This window comes from Gossypium arboreum, chromosome 11 (genome assembly GCF_025698485.1).
Source record: "Gossypium arboreum isolate Shixiya-1 chromosome 11, ASM2569848v2, whole genome shotgun sequence".
Taxonomy (NCBI): Eukaryota; Viridiplantae; Streptophyta; class Magnoliopsida; order Malvales; family Malvaceae; genus Gossypium; species Gossypium arboreum.
This window is the reverse complement of record NC_069080.1, coordinates 121,670,735-121,696,802: the sequence shown is the minus strand read 5'-3', so window position 1 is coordinate 121,696,802 and position 26,068 is coordinate 121,670,735. Positions and strand designations below refer to the sequence as shown.

The 26,068-nt window shown below is 32.6% G+C and overlaps 1 protein-coding gene across 1 annotated transcript; it reads right to left on the bottom strand.

The window, feature by feature from the left end:
* Positions 1 to 20,191: 20,191 nt before the first annotated feature.
* Positions 20,192 to 22,053, bottom strand: LOC108471032 (uncharacterized). The gene is made up of 3 exons (XM_017772595.2): positions 21,746 to 22,053; positions 21,572 to 21,662; positions 20,192 to 20,514 (listed from the first exon to the last, which is right to left on the bottom strand). The coding sequence occupies exons 1-3, from the start codon at positions 21,813 to 21,815 to the stop codon at positions 20,379 to 20,381; spliced, it is 297 nt and encodes a 98-aa protein (XP_017628084.1). The 5' UTR covers positions 21,816 to 22,053; the 3' UTR covers positions 20,192 to 20,378.
* Positions 22,054 to 26,068: the final 4,015 nt, after the last annotated feature.

Genomic DNA, 26,068 nt, shown 5'->3' with positions numbered 1-26,068 from the left:
TTAAGTAAGGACTGAATTGTATGAACTGTGAAATTTGGGGCAAAATGAAAATCAACATTTTGCACTAAAACAGTTTTGGACAGCAGCAATAGTCTAACTTTGAAAAATCTCCAAAAATTTTAGAAATCTAATTAGAGGATGAATAAAATATGAAATTAAAGCTTATTGAGTCTGGTTTCTTATAGAAGAAACGATGTAAGCAATGGAATTGTAAATCATGAGATATAATAAGTTTTGTGAGACAATGTCAGAATGATTTCGGGTTCCCCTGTTCTGACTTTGGAAAATCATCAAAAATTGGAGAAAAATAATTAAGGGATTAAATTTATATGTTTAAAATCCTTAAAGAGTCTATTTTCAATAGAAATAAGCGGAACATCATCCAAATCTCAATGCGATGAGATAATTAATTCTTAGTGAAGAAGGGTCGGAACTGTCGGACAGCAGAACAGGGCAACTTTAAAGAATAAACTGTACTTATTGGCTAAACCAAAAATTCTGAAAATTTTATGGTAATAATATAAGTAAGTCTAGTTTTAGGGAAAATTAGTGGATCTTAATTTCGAGTTCTGTAGCTTAAGATATAAATAATTTAGTGACTATGACGCAAATGGACAGTTTTGAATATACATAAGTAAATAGTGAAATTATTGATAATGTTACTTGTTGCATGTTATATAAATTAAGGATGTGGAATGGAGAGGAGGAGGAGGAAAATATGTATGAATATTCAGCTAGCATGGCTAATTTGTATGTTTTAGGCTCATGGACTAAATTGAATAAAAGTAAAATTTTATGGGCAATTTTGTAAAAAAATGTTAGAAATGACCAATTTGCATGAAATGGATTATTTTATTATTTAAATTACAAAATTGAATGAAATTATTAATTTAGCTCAAGATCAGGGAAAAACATGTTTTAAGGATTAAATTGAAAAGTGTTAAAATTATGGAAAATTCTGACATTTTATAGAATTCATAGGTTGTTATCAATTTGTGTGAGAATAACGGCTGGAAATAAGGATTAAATTGCAATAATTTTATTTTATTTTAACCTAAGGATGAAATCGTCATTAATTAAAAGTTTAGGGGTAAAATGATAATTTTGTTTAGAGCATTAGTTGAATGTATTATAACATGAAATAAATGAAAACGACGATCAAATTTCTTTATAAAGATCCGGATGACTTGAATACGAGACTTGAACGTGGAGAAGAAAAGATATCGGATTAATGAAATATCTAATAAATGAATCGGTAACTCCGGTAATGCTCCGTAACTCTATTCTGGTGACGGATTCGGGTTAGGGGCGTTACAATTTTCCTTTTATATATTTTTAAATCAGTGTTTTTTTAAGCTCTTTTGAATTTTTTAGAATAATTAAGGAGAATGACATATTTGTTTCCCTATTTGTCTACATGTCACTTTCATATTTGGTCACATCACTCAATTATTCAAAAATATATGATATTAATAGTAGAAATTAATTTGGATAACAGATACTAATTTTAAGGATTAATTTGATAAAAAAAATAGTCCAAGGCCAACTCGAGAAATGACTAAGGGTTAATCTATACATTAAGCATTTATTTGAAAATTCTATGTTATTAATTAGTTTTATTCTAATTTAAAAATATAAAAGGATTGGTTTAATATTAGGTTGATTTGTCATCTTTATCAAAGGAATTGTTTTATCTTCGGTAAAAGTAACTAGACAAATTAGCTCTTATATATTTCAAAAGTGCAAATTAATCCTTTCGATAAATTTTTCTGTTAAATGATCCATAAAACGTTAATTTAAATGATTAATTATTAATTTGATCCTACACTATGCCTAATATCATTTTGATTTTAAAAAATTCTTAACAATAATTCTAAAATATTAAAATTATGTTAAAAATTCAACAAATTTAACAATCAATATATTTTTAAAATATGTTGACCTTAAAAATTTTCAGTGGCAACTAATCAACAAGTACCATGAAGCCTTGAAGGAGGCATATGACGCCCCTGCACCTCAAAATTTTCAGTGGTAAGTAATTAACTACTACTGTCTCCTGCATTAGTCTTGAGATGATAAGCTTGATGATGAAGCAACCATAATATCTTCTTGTAGTTAGCAGTGAACCAGAAACTTTGATGCTCTTGCGCCTTCATTTGTTCTCTATCACCTTGTTCCTTTTATTAATAATAAAGAATTTTGCAAAGTATTTATCAAATTATTTTTAAAAATATTTTAACTTATTTTATATTTATTTTAAGATTTTTAAAATTTTCAGAATTGTTGTTAAAAAAACTTTAAAAATTAATATGTATTTTAGCTATAGTTTAAGGATCAAATTAATAATTAATTATTTAAATTAATGTTCCATGTTATCATTTAACTGAGGATTAATTTACATTTTTGAAATGTATAATTTTGAAAAAGAAAACAAGGTTATAACAATACTTTGCATGGATATATATGTATGTAAGTATTATACGTGTAGAGTAGTGATCAATTTCTTGTTAGGTTATTCCATATTTGCAGTATGGCAATAAGCATCTAATTTCTTCATCAATAATTTGCATGGAACATGTTTAGTTATATATGCATGGCCTATAAGGAGTACACTCATATTGGCAGTAGCTGATAAAACCACACGAGATGTAGCAAGTACCTTCACTGTGGCCAAACTGTTGAAAGTTTAACCAATATGAATACATTGAATTCAAGGATGAATTTTCACCATTTCAGAGGGCTTTTTCTGTACAGTTAAACGGTATATGATCTAAGCAGTACAGTAACGAGGAAGGAAAAAAAAAATCAAAACATGATCATTCGAAGAAGAAATAACTGTGGGTTTGACCAATCCTACTTCCAACATGATGCTTACGAGTTTAATCATTTATACGTTGCATTGTTGACTTGTTGGCCACGGTAACCCTTTATCTCTATAACGTGGCTGAGTGTACGGAGCATATATACACAAACACACATATATATTGTCATTGAAGGGTAGAAAAAGCACACGCTTGGTTCAGATTTCAGAAGTGTCCCATTTGTCACAGAGGGAAAGCAAGATGGCGTAAACTTGGGGGGGGGGGGACTCTTTTTGCTTATTTAAATTGGGGTTGTTTTTTGGGGTTTGGTTAAGGGATTATTAGATAACTGGGTTATCTTGATAGGAGAAGTGGGGCGTTGGAAATTGAAATTTGGAGCAGAAAGTTGCAGAGAACCTTAAAATGCAAGCAATGGTGTAAAAATTTGATAGTGGTCAGTGCATAATAAAGGAGGGAGTAAGGGGGTGGAAAAGAGGAGAGTCCAAGAATATGAAATGATGAATTTGGAGTGGATTTTGGGCATGCAATGCACAACTTTCTAGGCTTATGAAATTACATTTAACAATATAGATGTTTGTTTCTTCTTTAATTTTAGATATGGAATGATTACACTTAAAAATAGGTTAATTTTATTTAAAATTAATTTTAGATATAGAACAAGAATACTAAATGTAATATAATCGTTTATCTTGACGTTGTCATTCATTTTAATTGGTGTCGAGTTAACTTATAACATCAGCTCAATGAACAACTTTATCAATACGAGAATATCTATCACACACGGACGCGTGTGAAAACTACATATTTAGAACACTTAAGTGTATTTGAAAAATAACAAATAAATAATAAAATATATGGTTTGAAACTAATTAATAATAGCACATGCAATATGTACGATATTAAAATGGAAAAAAATTAAATTAAATTGTAAGTAGAATGAATTTTAAACACAAACACATTAGATTAAAAATAGTAAATGCACGCCGATTGAGTCTTAACTTGATTGGCATGAGCATTATTGTCAATATAGTAGGACGTGAGTTTGAGTGTACTGAAGCGCATTATCCTCTTATTTATGGGTTCGGAAGGAGTTATAGGTAGTTTTAACATTGTGTCGAAAAGAGCATATATAATCAGAATTTATAATGATATTGTTCAAAAAAAATAATAGATGCACTTCAATTGTTTATCATAATGTTGTCATCAATCTTTGGTTAAGGGGTAAATTTAAGATTTTACCAAATCAATCGACATGAGTTCAAATCTCACCCCCTATATTACTTTTTTTGTTAAAATAAAAAGACTAAAATACCTTTAAATAATATAACTTATTTTAATTACAGGACATTTTGATAATTTTTTAATTGAATTGGTATTTAGTTGACTCGTGATACTAACTCGATCGAGGATTTAAATAATAGTAATGATATACAATTGATATAGATAATAAAATATCATAATAAAGGTAATAAAACTTTGATAGAGCCATAAAGTTAAAGGTTAATGGTGTGAGTTTAAATTTTATCATATACAATTTTTATTACTTTTTTAAAAAATAAAAAGATTAAAATATCATCGAATAATATAATTTATTTTAAATACGAAAAAATATTTAAATAATTTTTCTAATTTAGTTGGTTCCCAATGATATTAACTCAATCAAATATTTAAATATTAATATAAATATGTATCCCAAAATAAAGGTTGAAGGGTATTGACAAAAAAATAATAGATTAATTTAACAATAAATTAACAATAATGGTTAGTCCAACATACAAACATAATAATTTTAAAACTCAAAAAATTGTATTATACATTAAAAGCAAAAACAAGCTAACAACTTAAATTATTCTAAAAGCAACTAAATTTAATTATTAGTTTATACATTACATTCAAAGGTAAATAATACAATCAAAATAATATTTCTTAAATAAATAAAATTTAAATGATAAATAAAAAGAAAATATCAAAATTATATACGAACTTTGATCACAAGTGCAATGTCATACATAAATTTAAATTTTGTTGTGATTTTATATATAAAATTTCAATTATATTCAACTCCTACAAATCACTAACATTATCGAATTAGCATCATTTTATATTGATGTATTGCATAAGCAAATACTCATCGTAATCTAATATGAAAATAAATGTATATATTTATTTCTTTAAATGTGTATAATTAAATTAGAGCCCATAAATCAAATTACACACTTAAATAAAGTTAAAAAAGTAAAACTACTTAAACATGGGAACAAAAAGAAAATTAGAGATTTGAAAAAAAATAACAATATTTATCGATGTTTGAAGAAAGGTACATGTTTCAATAAAGAAAATATGTTCTATTTAGAGCAAATCAATTAAACAGTTCGGATTTATAGTCATGATTTTATAAGCAAACAATCCATTATTTATTTTGTCTTTAATTTTATAAAAAATATTTTAAATTTTATTTTTATTTTTTAAAATATAAATTAATTGTTAATATAACATACAAGCAGATCGCCTCATAGATGCCATGTTAATAAATTTAATAGACATTAATTTTTTCATTAATTTTAAAATGATTTGACAAATAACATCAAACTCAAACTCAAGAATTAAAAATAATAATAAGAAAACATTAAATAAAAGGCCAAAATAAATTTTTATAAAGTTTAACAGAGAAATAAATTATTATATCTTTTAAAAATATTGAAAATAAAATAAACAAACATAACATATTTTATAAAAATATATTAAAAAATTACCCAACTAACTTAAATTAACCACGTAAATATGAAAACAAACTTAGACTTAAATATATAAAAAAATTAGAGAATTTAAAAGGGTTAATACATTATTCAATACTTGATTTTGACATTTTTTCTAGTGTGATACTTATGTTATTTTTAGTCCAATGTGGTACATGTATTTGACAAAAGTTATAAATCTTAGCATCCAAAGATACCTATTGTTAACTTTATAAAGTTTACTTCAATTTTATGATTGATTTGATGAATGTTAATTGTTATTATTATTAAGTTTGAATTTTCATAATTTTGTTAATAGAATAAATTTAATGTTGTGAATATATTTAATTTTACATTTAATTTGTCAAATAAAGTCTAATGGATGTGATTTAATTCAAGTTTTAGAGTTAATTTGATGAAAGTTAATTGTTTACATTATTAGTTAATTCTGAATTTTCATCAAATCATCTCTAAAATCCAAACCAAGCACTAAAAAGTTAACATTGTTACCTTTAGATACTAAAATATACAACATTTATCAAATATGAAAAAGAATATCAAACTTGGATACTAAAGTATACATTAAACCAATTTAAAATTACAAAATCAAACCAATGAAGTCTTAGCATTGACCAATGGTCCTTAGTCATCAATTGGGAGACATGGAAGGTAGAATGGATGCGAGCAAAAGGTGGTAATAATAGCTTGTAAGCAACCTGTCCAATACGAGCCTCCACTGGAAAAGGACCAGGTGACAGTTTCTGGTTCTTGAACTTGCGCAAAGAGTGTTGTCGATATGGTTACAGCTTCAAATACACCAAATCTCCCACCTGAAATTCTCGTTTCGACCGCCTCTTGTCTGTCATTTGTTTCATCCGATCCTGATTTCGAGTGAAATGAAATTTTAAAACCTTACGCGTAACTTCTCGATGTTGCAAGGTGCGACCTACTGTAGCCACTAGAGAAACACCAATCAAGTAAGGAAAATGAAGAGATGGATCTTGCCCATAGAGAGCTTCATAAGGAGTGGTCTGAATGGCCGAATGGCAGGTGGTATTATACCACCACTCCGCCAAGGGTGGCCAAGATACCCAAACAGAGGACTTTTCACCAGTCATGTATCTCAAATAACTTTCTAGACATTTGTTAAGAATTCCTATTTGGCCATCAGTTTGAGAATGGTAGGCAATTGACATATTTAGTTTAGTGCCCAAGTGTCGAAACAGTTCCTACCAAAATTTGCTTAAAATAATTCTATCTCTATCAGACACGATAGATTCAGGTATCCCATGCAACTTATAAATGTGGCTAAAATATTCTTGAGCTACAGTGAATGCAGTAAAAGGATGGGCCAAGGCAATGAAGTGACCATACTTATTTAAACAGTTAATCACTATAAGAATGGCAAATTTACTCTGTGACAAAGGTAGACCTTCAATAAATCCATGCTGATGACAATCCAAGCACGATAGGGTATAGGTAAGGGTTGCAAAAGCTCAAGTGAAGCAGAGTTATCAGTTTTGTAGCGCTGGCAAACTACACACTCTCGTACCCAATACTTAACATCTTTAGAGAGCCCCCTTCCAACAAAGCAAAACAGATATCCTGTGACGAGTGGCATGGATGCCAGAATGACCTCCCAAAGCACTGTCATGGAAAAGACCAAAGATTTGTCTTCAAAGCTGGATATCATTCCTTACCACAATTTTACTTAGCCTGCAAAGGAATGTACCATGCCACGAGTACTTGGGATGCAATTGGGGTTGTGTTTGAACATCTTGACACAACTGATGTAGCTTCTTATTTGTCGCATGTGAAACAATAATGTATTCATATACCTTAGACCAAGAAGAGTCAAGACTTCCTTCGCATTGGAAGAGTTGATGAATGTGGTCATGAGGTTTCTTGGACAAAACGTATACAACTATATTTTGAGCTCCCTTGCGATAGAGATCGAATAATAGTATCCCAGCATCTTAGCAACCCACTTATGCTGGTAAAGTGTAATTGCTTACTGTTCGGATAGAAATTTCAAGCTCTAGCGATTTGTCTTGATTAAGAAATGTCTACCAACAAGATTGATATGCCATTTCTTAACTACTAACAGCACTGCAAGCATCTCTTTGTCATAGATGGACAAAGCTTAATACTTGACTTCCAACACTTTGCTGAAGTACGCCACTAGCTTTTCATTCTACTGCAAAATAGCCCCGACCCCTTGGCCACTAGCATTTGTTTCCACAAAAAAAGGTTCATAAAAATTTGGCCAAGCAAGGACTGGAGCTTGACAAACAACTGTTTTGAGCTAATCGAAAGTAGTCTACTCCAACGCTATCCATTGCCATGTAACATCTTTTTTAAATAAGGTAGTGGGGGGCTTAGCCAGTAATCCATACCCCTTGATGAACCGTCTGTAATACCCGAACAATCCAAGGAAGCCTCGTAACTCCTTGACAGACTTTGGAGGGACCAACCCAGAACACCAGCCACATTGGTTCGATCCATACTGACAACTCCTTGAGAGATAACATGTCCAAGATACTCTACCTGAGTAGCTCCAAAAATGCACTTGGATCTCTTAGCTTAAAGTTGATTAGATCTCAACATTTGTAGCACCTCATGCAAATGAGTCAAATGGTCAGTCCACTTTTGGGAGTACACGAGGATATCATCAAAAAAATAAGAATCGATCTTCACAAGAAGGATTGAAAGACTGAATTCATCAATGATTTGAAGCTAGATGGAGCATTGGTCAAGCCAAATGGCATGACCAAGAATTCATAATGCTAGCATGAGTTTTAAAAGCTGTTTTGTACACATTCTACTCCCACATTCGAATTTGATGATAGCCCGAACGCAAATCCAATTTGGAGAAATAATTATCATCCAGAAGTTCTTCAATAATAGGAATAGGGAACCTGTCTTTGATGGTCAGTTAGTTAAGCAGCCTGTAGTCAATATACAGCCTCCAACTGCTATATTTTTTCTTGACCATAACAACAGGAGATGCAAATGGGTTGTTGCTATCTCTGATTATTCCAGCTTGCAACATTTCCTGTATCAATTTCTCTATTTTAGTTTTTTGGACTGCAGGATACCTAAAGGCCTCACCTTAACTACCTTAGACTCATCTATCAAGGGAATCCTGTGGTCTTGTAATCAAGGATGAGGTAGGCCTGTAGAAGTCTGAAATATATCTTCAAATTGATTAAGGAGACTTTGCAAATTGGGTGGCAACTGAATTGGCTGCATCGTTAGAGTAATTTAATCACAAGAAGTCAGTAGCATAGGGCATGGGCCATTACCTACCAAACTCAGGCATTTGGACAGTTGACTACTGGGAACAATATGTAGTGAACCTGGTACTATGCCTTGCAGGATGCAGTTCTGCCCCATATGATTAAACTGCATAGTCAAATTGGAGAAATTCTATACAATAGGACTAAGAGATAACAACCAGTGAATGCCAAGCACCAAGCCAAATCCCTTCACTGATAAAATTAAGAAATTAATGGTGAAATTATAACCTTGTGCTTCCCAAAAAATCGCCCTACACAGAACTTGAGTAGACAATCGAACTCCGTTGGCCACCATCACTCGCAATCTACTCCTCGATTCTACTGCCAAATTTAATATTTTAGCCATCTTAAAATCTATAAAATTGTGTGTGCTGCCGGGGTCCACTAATACAACCACCTCAGTGTGACCAATTACAGTTGGAAATCTCATAATGTTATGTCCCTGCAATCCTTAGAGAGCATGTAATGACAACACAGGAGTAGGGCTTTCTAGAACCTGATCTGCTAAATCCAATTGTTTAGAATAATCTTGAAAGTTTTCAGAAGCTGGACTCTTCATGTCAAAACTCTGTTCCTGTAACACCCCTTACCTGTATTCGATGTCGGAATAGGGTACGAGACGTTACTGGACATAAACTCACACAATCATACAAACCAAGACATGAATTTTCGTCCAAATTTAAAACATTTCATTCACATGCATATCGTCCCTATTACGGGCTTACGTGGCCCAAAACATACATTGAAAATGGTTCGGGACTAAACCGAGAACTTTGGAAAACTCAAAAAATTTTCATCAAAATAGGGGTTACACGCCCGTTTGGGTAGGCTGTATGGACACACACGCCCGTGTCCTCAACCCGTGTAACTCTTTATTTAAGCCTTGATTATGGTTGTGTTGATAGCTTAATTGTGCCATGTTAAGTGCCATTGAAAGTATGTATGTGAGTGTATAAATGATGGTGACAAATGGCTTGATAAATAGCCATTTTCTTGGCCATACGGGTAGAGACACGGCTGTGTGTCTCAGCCGTGTGAAGGATACGGCCCCGGGACACGGGCTTGTGACTTGACCGTGTAACCTTAAATTGTTAGGACACGGTCTTGTGTGACCAATCGCAACATCAATGGAAATCGATAAAGAAGAAAAGGAACCCGAAATTGGATCAAGACTATAATAAGGCAATGTCCAAACAAAAATTTAACGAAATCCATAAATAGACACACACTAGCTCTTACAAAATAATAAATAAGTATAAAAATCAAACCAAAGCAAGAGAATAAAAGAAAAAACCCCACAAATCAAAGAAAATCAAACCTATAAATAAAAAAAGCCAAATGAAACGCAAGGCTTAGACATAAAGATCTTTGTATTTGGTTCTAAACTAATGGATTTGAATGGATTAGGCTTTTTTTTTTCTAACGAGGGTTAAGGGTTTTTTTATTTCGTATTTTAAGGTTAAAAACGATGGAGAGGAAGCATGATTTTGAACGAGGGTGATTTGGGAGATTTTGAATCTATCTCATCGGATGGTGGTAAGTAGTAAGCATGCCGGGCTGTCGGTAGTTGGCACTAGAAAAAAAATTATTTTGGGAGATTGTATATTTAGGAATTAGGGGTATTCGACGTTTTATTTTAGTTTTTATGGATTTTCTATTAAATTATTTATATAATGTAAGTTAATTTTATAATTAAATAATTATTAAGTTGACTTGGGTTGGGTTTATAAATGCATATTTGGATTGGGTATTTGGGTTTATAGTAGGGCTCGGGTTGAGGGTGCCCAGGTGGGCTGATATATATTATATATAATATATGTTAAGCCCAATTTATGCCCAGGCCCACACATATACAAAACTAAATAAAAACACTACCCAAACAGCCCAACACCCAACAAAAACAAACCCAAACTACAAGGCCCAAATGGCCCAAAGCATAAACAAATTTCAGCAAACAAAAACCCAAGGAGTGCATTGTTTGCAAATCAGGCAGATCCCAGTGTACGCGCACATTCTTGCGAATCTCCGCACCGTGCGTCACTCCACCTCCACGTAGGAGACGTACACTCCCATGAACCTGCAAACAAGTGAAATTAGTTGTAAAAAAGGGCTATAAAAGCCCCCGAAACGAATGTAAGAGGGGGATTTTTTTTTCGAATATAATAGAGAATATACAAGTCAAGAGTAAATCGAGAATCGAGACTGAGGTACAAAAGTTTATATACAAATCTCACGCAAGAATCAGTAGAAAACCACCAAGGAATATTTTTAAAGGTGATTTTATTTTGTTTTTCTTTTTTCATTTTTTTCTTCTTCCTATTCGGATCCACAATACAAGTTAAAAAATAGGAGAGAAGGAGAAAGACTTACCGTGCATCGTGTTTGCGCCGTCGAGAGGGCCTTGCTTCGCTGGTCGCCGGTGACTTTTGGGTGGTTGAAAGCCAGGGCATAGGCCTTTCGACGAAGAGCAGAGGGGGGGAGTGTGAAGATTTCAAACTTTTAGTTTTTAGAAAAGTCAAAGTTTAAATGTTTTAAGCAAAAAATAAATTGAAATGGGTTTTAACTTTGTATAATAAAACAAAATAGCATGCCAGTACATGTTTTAACTGGGTCCACACGCATTTTACCCTTAAATGGGTAATTTGCGTGGTTAGTCCTTCCTATTTGCGCCATTCTTGATTTGACCCTATTTGGTTTCTTTCATTTTTGCCCTGAAGTTTTCACACCTTTCCAATTTAGTCTGCGCATGAGTGTTGCTTTTGGGGTTGGGAATATTTTCTTTTTTAGCCCTTATACCTTTGCGCGCATTGCGCTTTAGTTATTTTCAATTTCAATGTTTTTGTTTGTTGATTGTCTCTCTTAATTAGCTTCTATTTCAATTAAGTTTTTTCTTCCTCATTTTAATTTATATAATTCATTATTTCTTTAAATTCATTTGGCATTCATTTTTATTTTTTGTATTTTTTATTTTTTATATACATACATTTTAAATTACTTTGATGAATTATGTTGTTGTTTTTTGTTTTTTAAATTATAAGTTTACATTAGAATTAAGTGACCCAAATTCTTATTTAAATAAAATACGATGGAAAATAAAATAAAAGTAAAATCCATATAGAACTAGACTTCTTTTATTTTATTTTAGAATAAGGTTTTTAAACCTTATTAAACTCCATCTATTTTATATTGATTAGGATAAGGTGTTTCAATCCTACTAGAATATGGCTTTGCAAGCCTATAAATAGACATAGTCTATTCCTCTTGTATTTGAGAAAAAATTTTTCGACATAGTGAATTTTCTTCTCCTCTTGCGTGGTTTTTTTCGAAAGGGTTTCACGTAAAATTTATGTGTTCTTTATTTTTATTTATTTTATTTTATTTTATTTTATTTTATTTTATTTTTCACAAATTGGTATCGAGCTTAGGGTTATTCATCTCGATCACGGTAATGGCGTCTTTGAAGTATGAAATTCATTGTTGGATCGCAACACAGATTTGCGTTGTGGCAAATTAAGGTGCAAGCGATTCTTGCGAGATGGATCTAGAGGATGCCCTGCTGAGGATAGATAAGATGCCTTCGACATTAACAGATGAAGAGAAGAAGCGTAAGGATCGAAAGGCATTAACACAATTACATACGCATTTGTCCAGCGAAATTTTGCGAGGATGTGATGAAAGAAAAGCGCATTGCATTATGGAAGAGGCTAGAACAAATATGTATGTCGAAAACTCTAACAAGCAAGTTGCATATGAGCGGCGTCTTTATGCTCATCGTTTGGAGGAAGGTGCGTCGTACGACGAACACTTACGGTGTTTAAAGAAATTCTCTCAAACTTGGAGGCCATGGAGGTTCGATATGATAAGGAAGATCTAGGGTTGATTCTACTTTGTTCGTTGCCCGTCTTATTCAACCTTTAGAGACACGATTTTATATAGCCGCGAGTCTCTCACGGTTGATGAGGTTTATGATTCTTTAACCTCGTATGATAAGATGAAGCATCTTGTGGTTAAACCCAACTCTCGGGAGAGGTCTCATTGTTCGTGGGAGACAAGGCCAGGAATGTTGATGATGATCGTGGTAGAACACGAGCGGAATCCTCGTGGTAAATCTAATGGTAGATCGAAATCTTCAAGCAGAGGTTAAACTTGCAACCTGCAAGAAGAAAGGGCACATTAAATCTGAGTGCTATAAGCTACAAAATAAGATTAAAAGGGAGGCTGCGAATCAAAAGGAAAACGACGGAAAATTAGGTGAAGGCGATGTTGTAGAAGACTACGGCGATGGTGAACTTCTAGTTGCTTACATCAATGATTCTAAAGTGGCGAGTGGATACTTGATTGATTTGCACCTTCCACATGAGTCCCAATCGGGATTGGTTTACAACTTATAAACGATGTCTGAAGGTGTTGTTTTGATGGGAAATAATGCTTCATGTAAAATCGCGGTGTTGGAACAATTAAAGTTAAGATGTTTGATGGGTTGTCGAACACTTAGTGACGTGCGGCATGTTCGAATTGAAAAGAAATTTAATTTAGTTGAGTACTCTTGATTCAAAGAATGCAGATACAATTTGAAAGTGGGGTTTTAAAGATTTCAAAGGGTCCTTGTTGTGATGAAAGGCAAAGAAAGATTGCCAAGTTATATGTTTCTGAGGTTCTCTTTATTCTTGGTGATCATTTGTCGCTTCCTCTTCCTTGTCGGATGATGATATTACTAAACTTTGGCATATCGCCTAGGGCATATAGTGAGAATGGCATGGCGAATTAAGCAAAAGGACTTCTTAATGGGCAAGGAATTTGCAAAGCTGAATTTACTGTGAGCCTTGTGTTTTGGGAAGCAAAAGAGTTCGATTCACTAGAGGAATCTATAACACGAAGGAAACATTGGAGTATATCCATTACGATCGTGGGGGGTCGTCGAGTGCCTTGAGAGGTGGAGCTAATTATATGCTAACCTTTATTGATGATTTTTCGAGAAAAGTTTGGGCGTTCTTCACGAAGCGAAGCGATGTGTTTTCCACATTTAAGTCTTGGAAAATTATGATTGAAAAGCAGAGCGGAAAAGCAGATAAAATACCTCCGTCTGAGACAATAGCTTAGAGTTACGTTACGATAAGTTTAATAGATTGTGCAAGTCGAAGGATCATGAGACACTTGACGATTCGTCATACTCCACGACAAAGCGGCGTTGCGAGCGAATGAGCGAGCGATCATGGAGAAGGTTCGATGTATGTTGTCAAATGCCAACTTACAAAGTCATTTTAGGCGAAGCAACCTCTCTTGCATGTTTTTGATCAAGCCGATCTCCATCCGTTGCCATTGAGAAAAAGACTCCACAAGAGGTATGATGCAGTAATCCTGCTAATTATTACGATTTAAAGATTTTTGGGTGTCTGCGTATGCTCATGTTGATAATGGAAAATTGGAACGAGATCCATTAAATCGTTTTCTTGGTTATAAAATTTGGTGTAAAAGGCTATAAGTTATGGTGTCTGAAAATAGAAAAGTTGTGATTAGCGAGAGATGTTGTTTTGATGAAGCGCTATGCTACCTAACTTATCTCTTAAAGACTCTTCCAATAAAGAAAACCAAAAGCGGGTGGAGCATCAGTTAATCTGAATCAACTCCTCAAGCGGTACAAAATTGAGAATAGAGTTGCTTCTTCACGCAATACTCTATCGCCAAAAAGCAGGACAAGAAGAAATTAAACCTCCAAAAAGTATGCGAGGTTGATCTAGTTGCTTATGCTTTAAATGTGGTGAAGATATAGATCACGAATCAAGAGCCATTTAATTATTACGAGGCGATTATTTGTGAAGACTCGAGAAAAGTGGATGTTTGCTATGCAAGAGGAGATGGAATCACTCCACAAAAGCAGAACATGGGATCTTGTAAAACTTCCTAAAGGTAAAAAAGGCATTAGTTGTAAATGGGTGTTTAAAAAGAAAGAAGGACTCAGGAGTTGAAGAACCGGATATAAAGCAAGGCTTGTTGCAAAGGTTCTGATCAAATTCGAGTGGACTTCTGAGATGTGTTCTCTCCGGTTGTTAAGCATAGTTCGATTCGAGCTTTGCTTGGTATTGTTGCCATGCATGATTTGGAGCTTGGCGATTACATGTAAAAGCGCATTTTGCATGGAGAACTTGAGGAAGATATTTACATGCAACAACGAGAGGGTTTTATAGTCTCGAGAAAAAGAGGACTATGTTTGCTTCTTTGAAAAAGTCTCTTTACGGTTTGAAGCAGTCACCAAGGCGATTGGTACAAGAGGTTTGATTCCTTTATGACTTCTCATGATTACAAAAGAAGTAGTTTTGTGAGTTGTGTCTACTTTAAGAAAAAGCAGTGATGGTTCTTTTGTGTATCTACTTCTTTATGTTGATGACATGTTGATAGCGACAAAAGATAAAGAGATAAGAAAGGTTATGAGATGAAAGATTTAGGACCAACAAAGAAGATACTTGGTATGGAGATTCTCGAGATAGAAAAGCAAGTAAATTGTACCTAAGTCGGAAGGGTACGAAAGTTCTTTGCGAGTTCAATATGCGAGTGCTAAGCTTTGTTAGTACTCCTTTAGCGACCCATTGGACTTTCGCCTTATCTCCTCAATCAAATAATGAGATTGAGTACATGTCACATGTTCCATACTCTAGTGCGATGGGATCTCTCATGTATGCTATGGTTTGTTCACGTCGGTTATCATTCGATCGGATTTTAAGATACATGGCGAATCGACTTGGAAAGCACTACTAATGTTTGCTTACAGTTTGGAAGAACTAAAGATGGAGTTATAGGGTATGTTGATCTGATACAACAACAACCTTTTACCTTTAATTAGATGGCTCTTGATTCGATCTATATCTTTAGCCACATTTAAAGCATAAGCAACTAGATCAACCTCAAGATCTTCTTTTGAGGTTTAATTTCTTCTAGTTTTATTTTGGCGATAGAGTATTATGGTGAAGAAGCAACTCTATTCTCAATTTTTGTTCTCGCTTCGTGAGTTAACTCAGATTAATCTGATGCTCCACCGCTTTTGATTTTCTTTATTGGAAGAGTCTTTAAGAGATAAGTTAGGTAGCATAGCAATTTCATCAAAAACAACATCTCTGCTAATCACAACTTTTCTATTTTCAAGACACCGTAACTTATACCCTTTTACACCAGCTTTATAACCAAGAAAAATGCATTTAATAGATCTCGATTCCAATTTTCCATTATCAACATGAGCATACGCAGGACACCCAAAAATCTTTAAATCAGAATAATTAGCAGGATTACCAAACCATACCTCTTGTGGAGTCTTTTTCTCAATGGCAACGGATGGAGATCGGTTGATCAAAAAACATACAGTAAAGGCCGCTTCTCACCAAAAATGCCTTCAAGAAGTTGGCATTTGACAACATACATCGAACCTTCTCCATGATCGTTCTATTTATTCATTTTGCAACGCTGTTTTGCTATGGAGTATTGAATCGTCAAGTGTCTCATGATCCTTGTCGACTTGCACAATCTATTAAACTCATCGTAAAAAACTTAAGCCTGCAAGGAGGTATTTTATCTGCTTTCCTTCACTTTTCAATCATAATTTTTCAAGACTTAAATGAAAACACATTGCTTTTCCGCTTCAGAAAACGCCCAAAATTTTGGAAAATCATCAATAAAGGTTAGCATATAATTAGCTCCACCTCTGAAGGCACTGGATGGCCCCCAGATCGTAATGAATATACTCCAACGTTCCTTCGTGTTATGGATTCCTCTAGTGAATCGAACTGTTTGCTTCCCAAAACACAAAGGCTCACGTAAATTCATTTTGCAAATTCCTTGCCCATTAAGAAGTCCTTTGCTTAATTTCGCCATGCCATTCTCACTTATATGCCCTAGGCGATATGCCAAAGTTTAGTAATATCATCATCCGACAAGGAAGAGGGCGACAAATGATCAGAATAAGAGAACCCAGAAACATATAACTTGGCAATCTTTTCCGCCTTTCATCACAATAAGGACCCTTGGAAATCTTTAAAATAAAAGTAAAATCCATCTTTGAATCAAAAGTACTCAACGAAATTAAATTTTTTCATTTTAGAACATGTCGCACGTCACTAAGTGTTAAAACTTCATCAAACATCTTAACTTTAATTGTTCCAACACCGCGATTTTACATAAGCATTATTTCCCATCAAAATAACACCTTCAGATATTGTTTCAGAAGTTGTAAACCAATCCCGATTGGGACTCATGGAAGGTCTTGTAATCAAGTATCCACCTCGCTTACTTTAGAATCATTGATAGAAGCGACTAGAAGTTCACCATTGCTGTAGTCTTTTACAACATCAACTTCACCGGAATTTTCTAGTTGTTTTGCCTTTTGATTCGCAGCCTCCCTTTTAATCTTATTTTGTGGCTTATAGCACTCAGATTTAATGTGTCTTTTCTTCTTGTAGAAGTTACAAGTTTTACCTCTGTTTGAAGACTTCGATCTACCCTTAGATTTACCACGAGGATTCCGTTCCTGTGTCCTACCACGATCATCATCAGCATTCCGATCTTGTCTCCCACGAACAATGAGACCATCTCCTTGAGAGTCGGGTTTAACCATAAGATGCTTCATCTTATCATACGAGGTTAAAGAATCATAAACCTCATCAATCGTGAGAGACTCATGCTATATAAAATCTTCTCTAAAGGTTGAATAAGACGGGCAACGAACAAAGTAGAATCAACCCTAGATCTTCCTTATCATAATCGAACCTCCATGGCCTCCAAGTTTGAGAGAATTTCTTTAAACATTAAGTGTTCGTATGACGCACCTTCCTCCAAACGATGAGCATAAAGACGCTGCTTCATATGCAACTTGCTTGTAAGAGTTTTCGACATACATATTTGTTCTAGCCTCTTCCATAATGCAGCAACAGTTTTCTTTTTCATCACATCCTGCAAAATTTCGTTGGACAAATGCAGATGTAATTGTGTTAATGCCTAGCAGGGCATCTTATCTATCCCTAGCAGAGCATCCTCCAGATCCATCTGTGTAAGAACTGCTTGCATCTTAATTTGCCATAACACAAATCTAGTGTTGCGATCCAACAGCGAAATTTCATACTTCAAAGACGCCATTGCCGTGATCGAGATGAATAACCCGGAAGCTCAGATACCAATTTGTGAAAAATAAAATAAAATAAAATAAATAAAATAAAAAAACACACAAATTTTATGTGGAAACCCTTTCGGGAAAAAAATCACGGGCAGAGGAGAAGAAAATTCACTATGTCGAAAAATTTGAATCTAATACAAGAGGAATAGACTATGTCTATTTATAGGCTTGCAAAGCCATATTCTAGTAGGATTGAAACACCTTATCTTAATCAATATAAAATAGATGGAGTTTAATAAGGTTTAAAACCTTATTCTAAAATAAAATAAAAGAAGTCTAGTTCTATATAGATTTTACTTTTATTTTATTTTCCATCGTATTTTATTTAAATAAGAATTTGGGTCACTTAATTCTAACAATATTATTTTAAAATTTGGTATGATTTTACATTTAAATAGCTCTTATGTGTTATTATCATTATATAATTTATGATAAAATTAGCTCTGTGCCAAATAGATTATTGCTTTTATATTATTTTATGTAAATACTTTCTTTTATATTTATATATATATATATATATGTGTGTATTTTTTAAGTATTTTTCCTAATTATACGTGTATGCAGCCTTTTTTTAAGATCCCGTTTTAAAATTATACTCTGTTCATTTCGACTAGTTTCTTATTATTAATATGTATAGTATTAGGAATCCTTTTTCCTATTATCTTCATTTCATATATTTATATAATTGTTTTATTTCTTTTGTTTGTACCATTATTAACATGTTACCATTACCATTTTATTATTTGTCATTAAATTTTTTTGCTACTATGTTTTATGCATCGTTTAGTTTATTATGGTATTGTTACTTGCATGTGACATACCATTATTTTCGTTTTTAAATTTTAATTTCCCAAATTCATTTATTCACAGATTTATGCTCAATTGTTTTTAAAATAAAGGCAATGTTCGGTATTTAAAGAATTCAAAGGATCGTGCCCTAACGTACTGGTTTCGCTTTCTTTGTTTGTTTTGAATATTCGAATATCCTCTCAAAGCTAAAACACACGTTTTAAAGGCAAGATCACATTTGAGGGTCAAAATGTTGTGTCCAAACGTACTGGATGTAATGTCTTACCTCAAGGTGAGATGGTCTTTAATATACATTTGACTTACCTGAATGTTTCAAAAGCCAATAAAAGGAGGAGCGCATTTTGAGCTCTGTCCAAATCTTTAATTTTCGACATTTAAGACACTAATTAATCGATTAAGTACCAATTTTGGACGTGTCGAGGGTGCTAATCCTTCCTCGTACGTAACCGACTCCCGAACTCATTTTCCTAAAATTCGCGGACCAAAATGTTTTATAAGGTGGCCCAATTACACCTCAAAAAGGATTGGTGGCGACTCCCAACTTTCGTTTTCAAAAGTCGATTCCCGTTTTCAAAAAATGGTTTCGACAATATATATGATTTATTTTTATTAATTATTTAGTTTCGAATCGAATTAATCGATAATTTAAATTTCAAAAAATCATTAACTAATGTCTGATCGGACTAAATTTGACTACTAATCGATTAATCGAATTAAATTAATTTGGCCAGTTAATTCGATTTTAACTAAACTATGAACACACTTAATTGAGGATAATTTCTAGTTGTTGGAAGCATTATAGACAAACTTGCATCGATACAACTCACATCATTTTATGGATAAAATAGAACTTGAATGATAGAAGTAGATTTGTATCAATAAAAATCTCATAACTCACAATACTCATAACTCACAACACACATGGGTAGAAGTAGACTCGAGTAAAATTATACTTTATCGGTAGAAATAGACTTAGGTAAAAGTTCCCGCATATCGGTAAAACTTCTATACAATTTCTCAGACTTGTATAAAAGAGTTCAGAAAATTGACTCAAAAACATGTACTTCTACAAGTCGGTTGAAAACATTTAGCAAAACTTTCTATAACTATTTTCACCAAATGACTTAAATATATAAATAAAAACTTATCTTCAAATGTTGTTGATTTTGATTCTAATTCCACTTATGTTTGTAGATGATGATATATCTTGAGCCAAGTCTGAAATAAGTTTAGGTTTAGATGATCATACGTCTCGAGCCAAGTCGAGATTATGTATATGATATTAATACCATATTTATATAGATAAACAGAAATATAATCACCCTCGTGTCATGGCAAACAAAAACAGATCACTGCTGCTAAAGAAGGCTATTCTTTTCTGTAAATTCTCTGTATCAAACTCCACTATACCACAGGTATATTAGAGGGGGAACAGTTGAAAAGAATGTGATGTGAAGGGGCAAACGTGATGCCTCTATACACAACCAAAAGAAAAAATTAAAAAAAACTTTATTAAACCGAGTATGTTTACAGACTTTAAACGCCTATCCAAAGTCTTCTAATCCTTGTGCGAGTATCCATCGGCCGGAAGGAACTTTGCATATGGATCAGCTTTGGCTCTGTTCCTATGATCATAGTATTCCACAGCTGCAGCACCGGCTAATGCTGCCAACGTAAGGGCTTGCGCATGCAACCTGAATTAATGGCAGAGAGCAATGAGTTAACAACAAGGCACAATATGTAAAAACCCAGGGTGTAAATCCTGGAATGCTGTTTACAAGGTCAGTATCAAAAAATGCAAGTCAGTTTCAACAATGCAGCCCGACTCAACCTATGAACTTATGTCAAACTAATTGAACCTAAGATCTCAAAATTCCCAAGGCATCAGCCTTGCCATTAAAGCCAAAACCTCGACACCTCATCGGTGTAAAACAAGAGTCGAGGACAAGCTTGAAGAGGTATCCAACTTGTGCATGTCGAGAGACCCTCTCTTCTCAACCAATTTTATTCCTTGTTAGGCACATGATCTTCAACTAAACTTGAAGAATCAAATTGAAGTTCAACCAAAATCAGAAGTAAAAGGGCAGGGTATTTTCAACATATATCCCAAAAGACTACATTCATGATAAACTAAACTCACTCTAATGGTTTCAAATTCTTTCATCGTTTAAAAAGATCGTCTTTTAGCTCTTCTTGAAGGCCAATTAATTGGATGTTAGAAACCTTCCGCAAAATAGCACACCACCATAGCTCTGATTCTATTCCATAAGAAAAAGTTGAAACCTTAGACCTCATGAAGGGCTCCCAAATTTCTTGTCATATATTACTAACAATATAGATGCCTATATATATATATGTATAAGATCCCAATCGGTTGAGGCGTAATATAGAATAATTTAAATCATTTAACACTGGTGATGGAGATGTTAGCCTCATCTAATTGAAACCAACAGCTAGAAACACAAATAATCACACAAGTTTAAAAACCCAAAATAACCATAAGACAATGATGCTTTGAACCCCCTGTGAAATTATCAAAACGAAAGACGAGCAATATTTACAAAAGAACAATAAATAAAACCCCTTCAATCTTCCAGCCACCAAGACAAAGGGCAAAATTTCGTTACTTCCGAATACAGATTTGTCAAAACAACATAAATGAATCATAATTTCAGAAACCCAAATAAAGCAAAATTATAAATAAATAATCCGAAATTAAAAGAAGGGAAAAAAAGAGAGAGCAAGATTTACCTAGCGTGAATAATTTTAACGCTGGTTTTCATACCAGGTTGAGACCAATTGTAGGCAATAGAACCCGCAATACCGCTCAGCCACAGACACCCTTTTGTTAAAAAAAAAAGCATTAAGATCCTCACTAATTTAAAAAAAAAATCCATGCGAAAACTGAAGAAGAAAAGAATTTACCAACAGTTCTAAGCTTGTGATCAACGACCCATTCCCTTATTGATTCAATCTTGCTCTTAGGTTCCACCATTTTTCACAGAATTTAAGCTTTTTTATTCTTTTACGGATCGATTTAAAGAAATAGAAAGGATTTTTGTGGTGAGAAGCAATGAAAAGTCTTTCCTTTTATATACAATGTAAGAAAGAAGAGAAAACCAAGTCGGCGACTGCTAAAAGGAAAACAAGAAAACCATGTGCGGAAGGGAATCAACGGTGTTTTTAATTTTTCTTTGTACCGCAAGAGGATCAATTTGTAATTTGGACTTCCATTAATTTATATTTATTTTATTTTATACCAAGTACAATTTTATATCATTTAGGTGGGGGGTTTTATAAAAATACCCAAAAGTTTTTATTATTTATAAAAATGATTCACTTTGAAAATTATGTATTTAAATAACCTCTTTTGAACAATAAACATCGGTGACGTCATTGCAATTAGCGTCACCATCTCTAACTTTTTTAACAAATAATCTTGTTGGGTGTCATCGTTGTCATTGATATCACCGGATTGAAATATAATTATATAAAAAGTTTAGGGACCTAACGAAACAATGACCCTTTTTAGATTAGAGGGAAAATGAGGTGGCTCCATCTCCCCTGCGGCACCAATTACAGCTTTTAAACTATTGGTCTATTTTCATGTTATGTGTATACCCTTTTAAAATTAAATTTAAATAGTCCTTAAAAGAATATAAGAATAACAAAAATAAATTTTTTAAATTTTATTATTTTTAAGAACATAAACTTAAAAACTATATAAATTTTTATTTAAATTACTAAATATATCCCTAACGAATTTTCCTCAAATAAAAAGTAAGAATCTTTAAAATTCTTATATTATTTAGAGGTTATTTAAATTTAATTTTAAAATAGGACAAATCTAATATGTAAATAGACAAAAAAATTTAAAAGTATTTAATTGGTTGATGTCACTGCTTTTCCCTCCAATTTAAAAAGGGTAATTGTTTCATCAGATTCCTAAACATTTAATATGATTAGACTTTAATCCGGTGACACGAATGGCAACGGTGGCGCCCAAAAGAGTTTTTTATTTATTTATTTAAAATTGGAGGTAACAAGGTCAATAAAAATACCATCACCCGACATTTACAATTCAAAACTGATCATTTACGTACATAATGTTTTAATAAAAAAACCCATACTTATTCAAAGTATTTATTAAATCCCATTATCAGAATACAAAGTTACTTAAAACATTAAATCACCGTAATTATTTCATTTAACTGAATAAAATTTCGGTACTCAATTGACGAAAATAATATATTTTCTTGTAGTTGTTTTAATATTTAAACAAGCTAATCAGATCTCTAGAATCATACATTACCATTGATTTTGCAAACCAACCACCCTCTTAATCCCAAAAAGAATAAAAATAATACAAAATAAAATATTTTTAAATTTTGGAAAAAGAGCTTATGATTATTGATAAAATAAAAAAAATGGCATGCAGTTATTGATATGAATTGCATCATAAAAATAATGTGATTTATTTTATTTTTAATTAGTTGAATTAATTATTTGATTATTTTTGTTATAATTTTATCTTGTTTGTTTTCTATTTAATTGAGTTGGGCTCTGTCTTTAAGGGAAAAGATTGTGTGAAACAGTCAATAATTAATGATAAAAAATATTAGTCAATAAAATAAATAAATTATATAAATAGTCACTTAATTATTAGGAACTTTCTTATCAAATTACCCCATTTTAAAAAGTTTCATATTGATCACCTGATTTATCCTTTTATTTTTAAATTCCAAAATCATTAAATTACTTATTGTCTTTTTTTTTAATGTTTATTTTTATTCAACATAATTTCCTAGTCATAAAATAATTTAAAACTATTTTTAAACTCAAAACTAGCCTTTTTATCTAAATAATACAAAAATAAAAGTAATAACTGAAATGGCATGTTCACGAGATTATTTACAAAAATAGTATGTTTGCTACAGTGTTTTGTTTGTGCCGTGACAAATTGGCGGCACCAGACTAAAATGTGATGATCTAAAATATTTAGGGACTTCATATGCAAATTTTCTTTTTTGAGTGGTTGCTAAAAAAAGTGAAAGGGTGCTGCCTCACAGTGTGGCTACACCAAACCTTAAATGTGGCTAATTGCCTTGTAAACTCTCCTTATTTATTATTTTTTTTTTATTCCCTTTCAACTCACTACATTATGGTTAAACAAGCCCTTAACCTATTTTTGTAGTTAAATAAGCTCTTGACCTATGATTTTTACTCATAAAAGCCCTCTATTTTAATATTAAAGTAAATATATTTTGAATATCAAGCTCTTATCTTAATTTCTTGTTAATGCAATAAAATTATACACTTTAACATCAACATAAAGTATAAAAAGTAATCAAAATTTTCAAAACATGTATATAAGCCCTCTCAAGAAATTTTAAAATTTTATTTTATTTAATAAACTATTCTCATCAAATTCACCTCTGCATAAAATGTGAATTAGTTTATATTTTTTAAATAGTTCTACTTTAATATTAAAATTAATCACTTTCATGGGTAAAAATCATAATTTGAAGGCCTATTTAACTGTAAAAATAGTATAAAAGCTTGTTTAAACAAAGTTTAACAGTTTAAGGGGTTTTTAGTATATTAGCCTCCCATCTATGTTTTCATCGGTTCTTAAGCATTGAAAATAATCAAACAATTTCTGCAATGCAGGTGCCAGGTTCAACAACTTATAGTCTAGCAGGGCTAATACACTAAATAGCCCTTTAATATGGGTAAAATATATTTACTTTAATATTAAAATAAAGGGCTTTTATGAGTAAAAATCATAAGTTAAGGGCTTATTTAACTACAAAAATAGGTCAAGGACTTGTTTAAACACAATATAGTGAGTTGAAGGGGAATAAAAAGAAAATAATAAATAATGAGATTTATAAGGCAATTAGCCACATTTAAGGTTTGGTGCCGCCATACTGTCAAGCAACACACTTTTACTTTTTTTTTCCAGCAGCCATTCAAAATGGAAAATTTGCAAATCAGGTTCCTGAATATTTTAGATCACTACATTTTAACCCGGTGTCGCTAATTTGTCAAGTGGTACAGTAAAACACTGTAGCAAACATATCATTTTGGTAAATAATCTCCTGAGCATGCCATGTCATTTCAATTATTAATTTTATTTTTTTGTATTATTTAGGTAAAAAAAAGCCCCCAAAATTACATCTTTTTTTGGATTATTTCAATCACCAAAATCCACTCCAAGTACAACTCCAATCGTTTCTCCGGCAAAACCTCCCACGATCTCTTCAGCTCCTTCGTTGACATCACCTTCGAAATCACTTTCATCATCGCTTCCATCATCAACTCCTGCGAGTTCCTTGACCACATCAATGCTACCTAGAACTTCTTCTACTACTACTCCATAGATCCAACCCACAGCTGCAACTGTACCTACTTCATCTAGCAACCAGTTCCCTTCCGAGGGAATCGAAGTAAAATCATCTTTTCTTTCAAGTAGAAAACCATCCTCAAGATAAAATCCAACCAAATTCTAATGATTACCTTTTCTCACACCAGATTCAAATCCCTTAAACTCTACATCATTCCACCTTATTTCTAATCCCAAAATATCAAATAAAGCAAATTTCTCTCCAAGTTCTTTATTCCTTCCATTCCCATCTAAAGACTCCCTTACATTTTCTTACAACACCCAAATTTCATCTAACAAAAAAAAATTCAATAAAAACAACTAAAAAGGTAAAAACCCATCATTCTATTATGATAAAAAAGATAAAAAAATAAAAAAATCATTAAAAAAAATGACTTATAGATCTATCCAAGTTAAGGAAGGGAAGGAATCATCGGTACCCAGAAGTAGATTGGAATTTGATCGACAAAAGCAACGTCTCATGGTAGGGGAGCTTATTGTAGAAAATGCAAAGGGTGGAATCACTACTTGAGATAAAACTACAAAAAAGAGGTTTGAAAGGTGGAGAAGGTAAAATTTTTGGAGATGGAAATAACCCAAAACAATGTAGTTTTGGGTTTAAAAAAAGTTTTTTTAAGGGTAAATTACACCAACAGTCACTCAACTTTGGGGTAGCTGACAAAACATCACTCAGGTTATAATTCAGTCACTCAACTTTAAAAAAATAACAAATCAATCTTTTTAACCATTTTTCGTTACAGACGTAACAAAAAAGTGACATGGCATTTATCGATGGGCTAGCTATCTGTGAAAAATAAAATAGAATAAAATAAATAAAAATAAAGAACACATAAATTTTACGT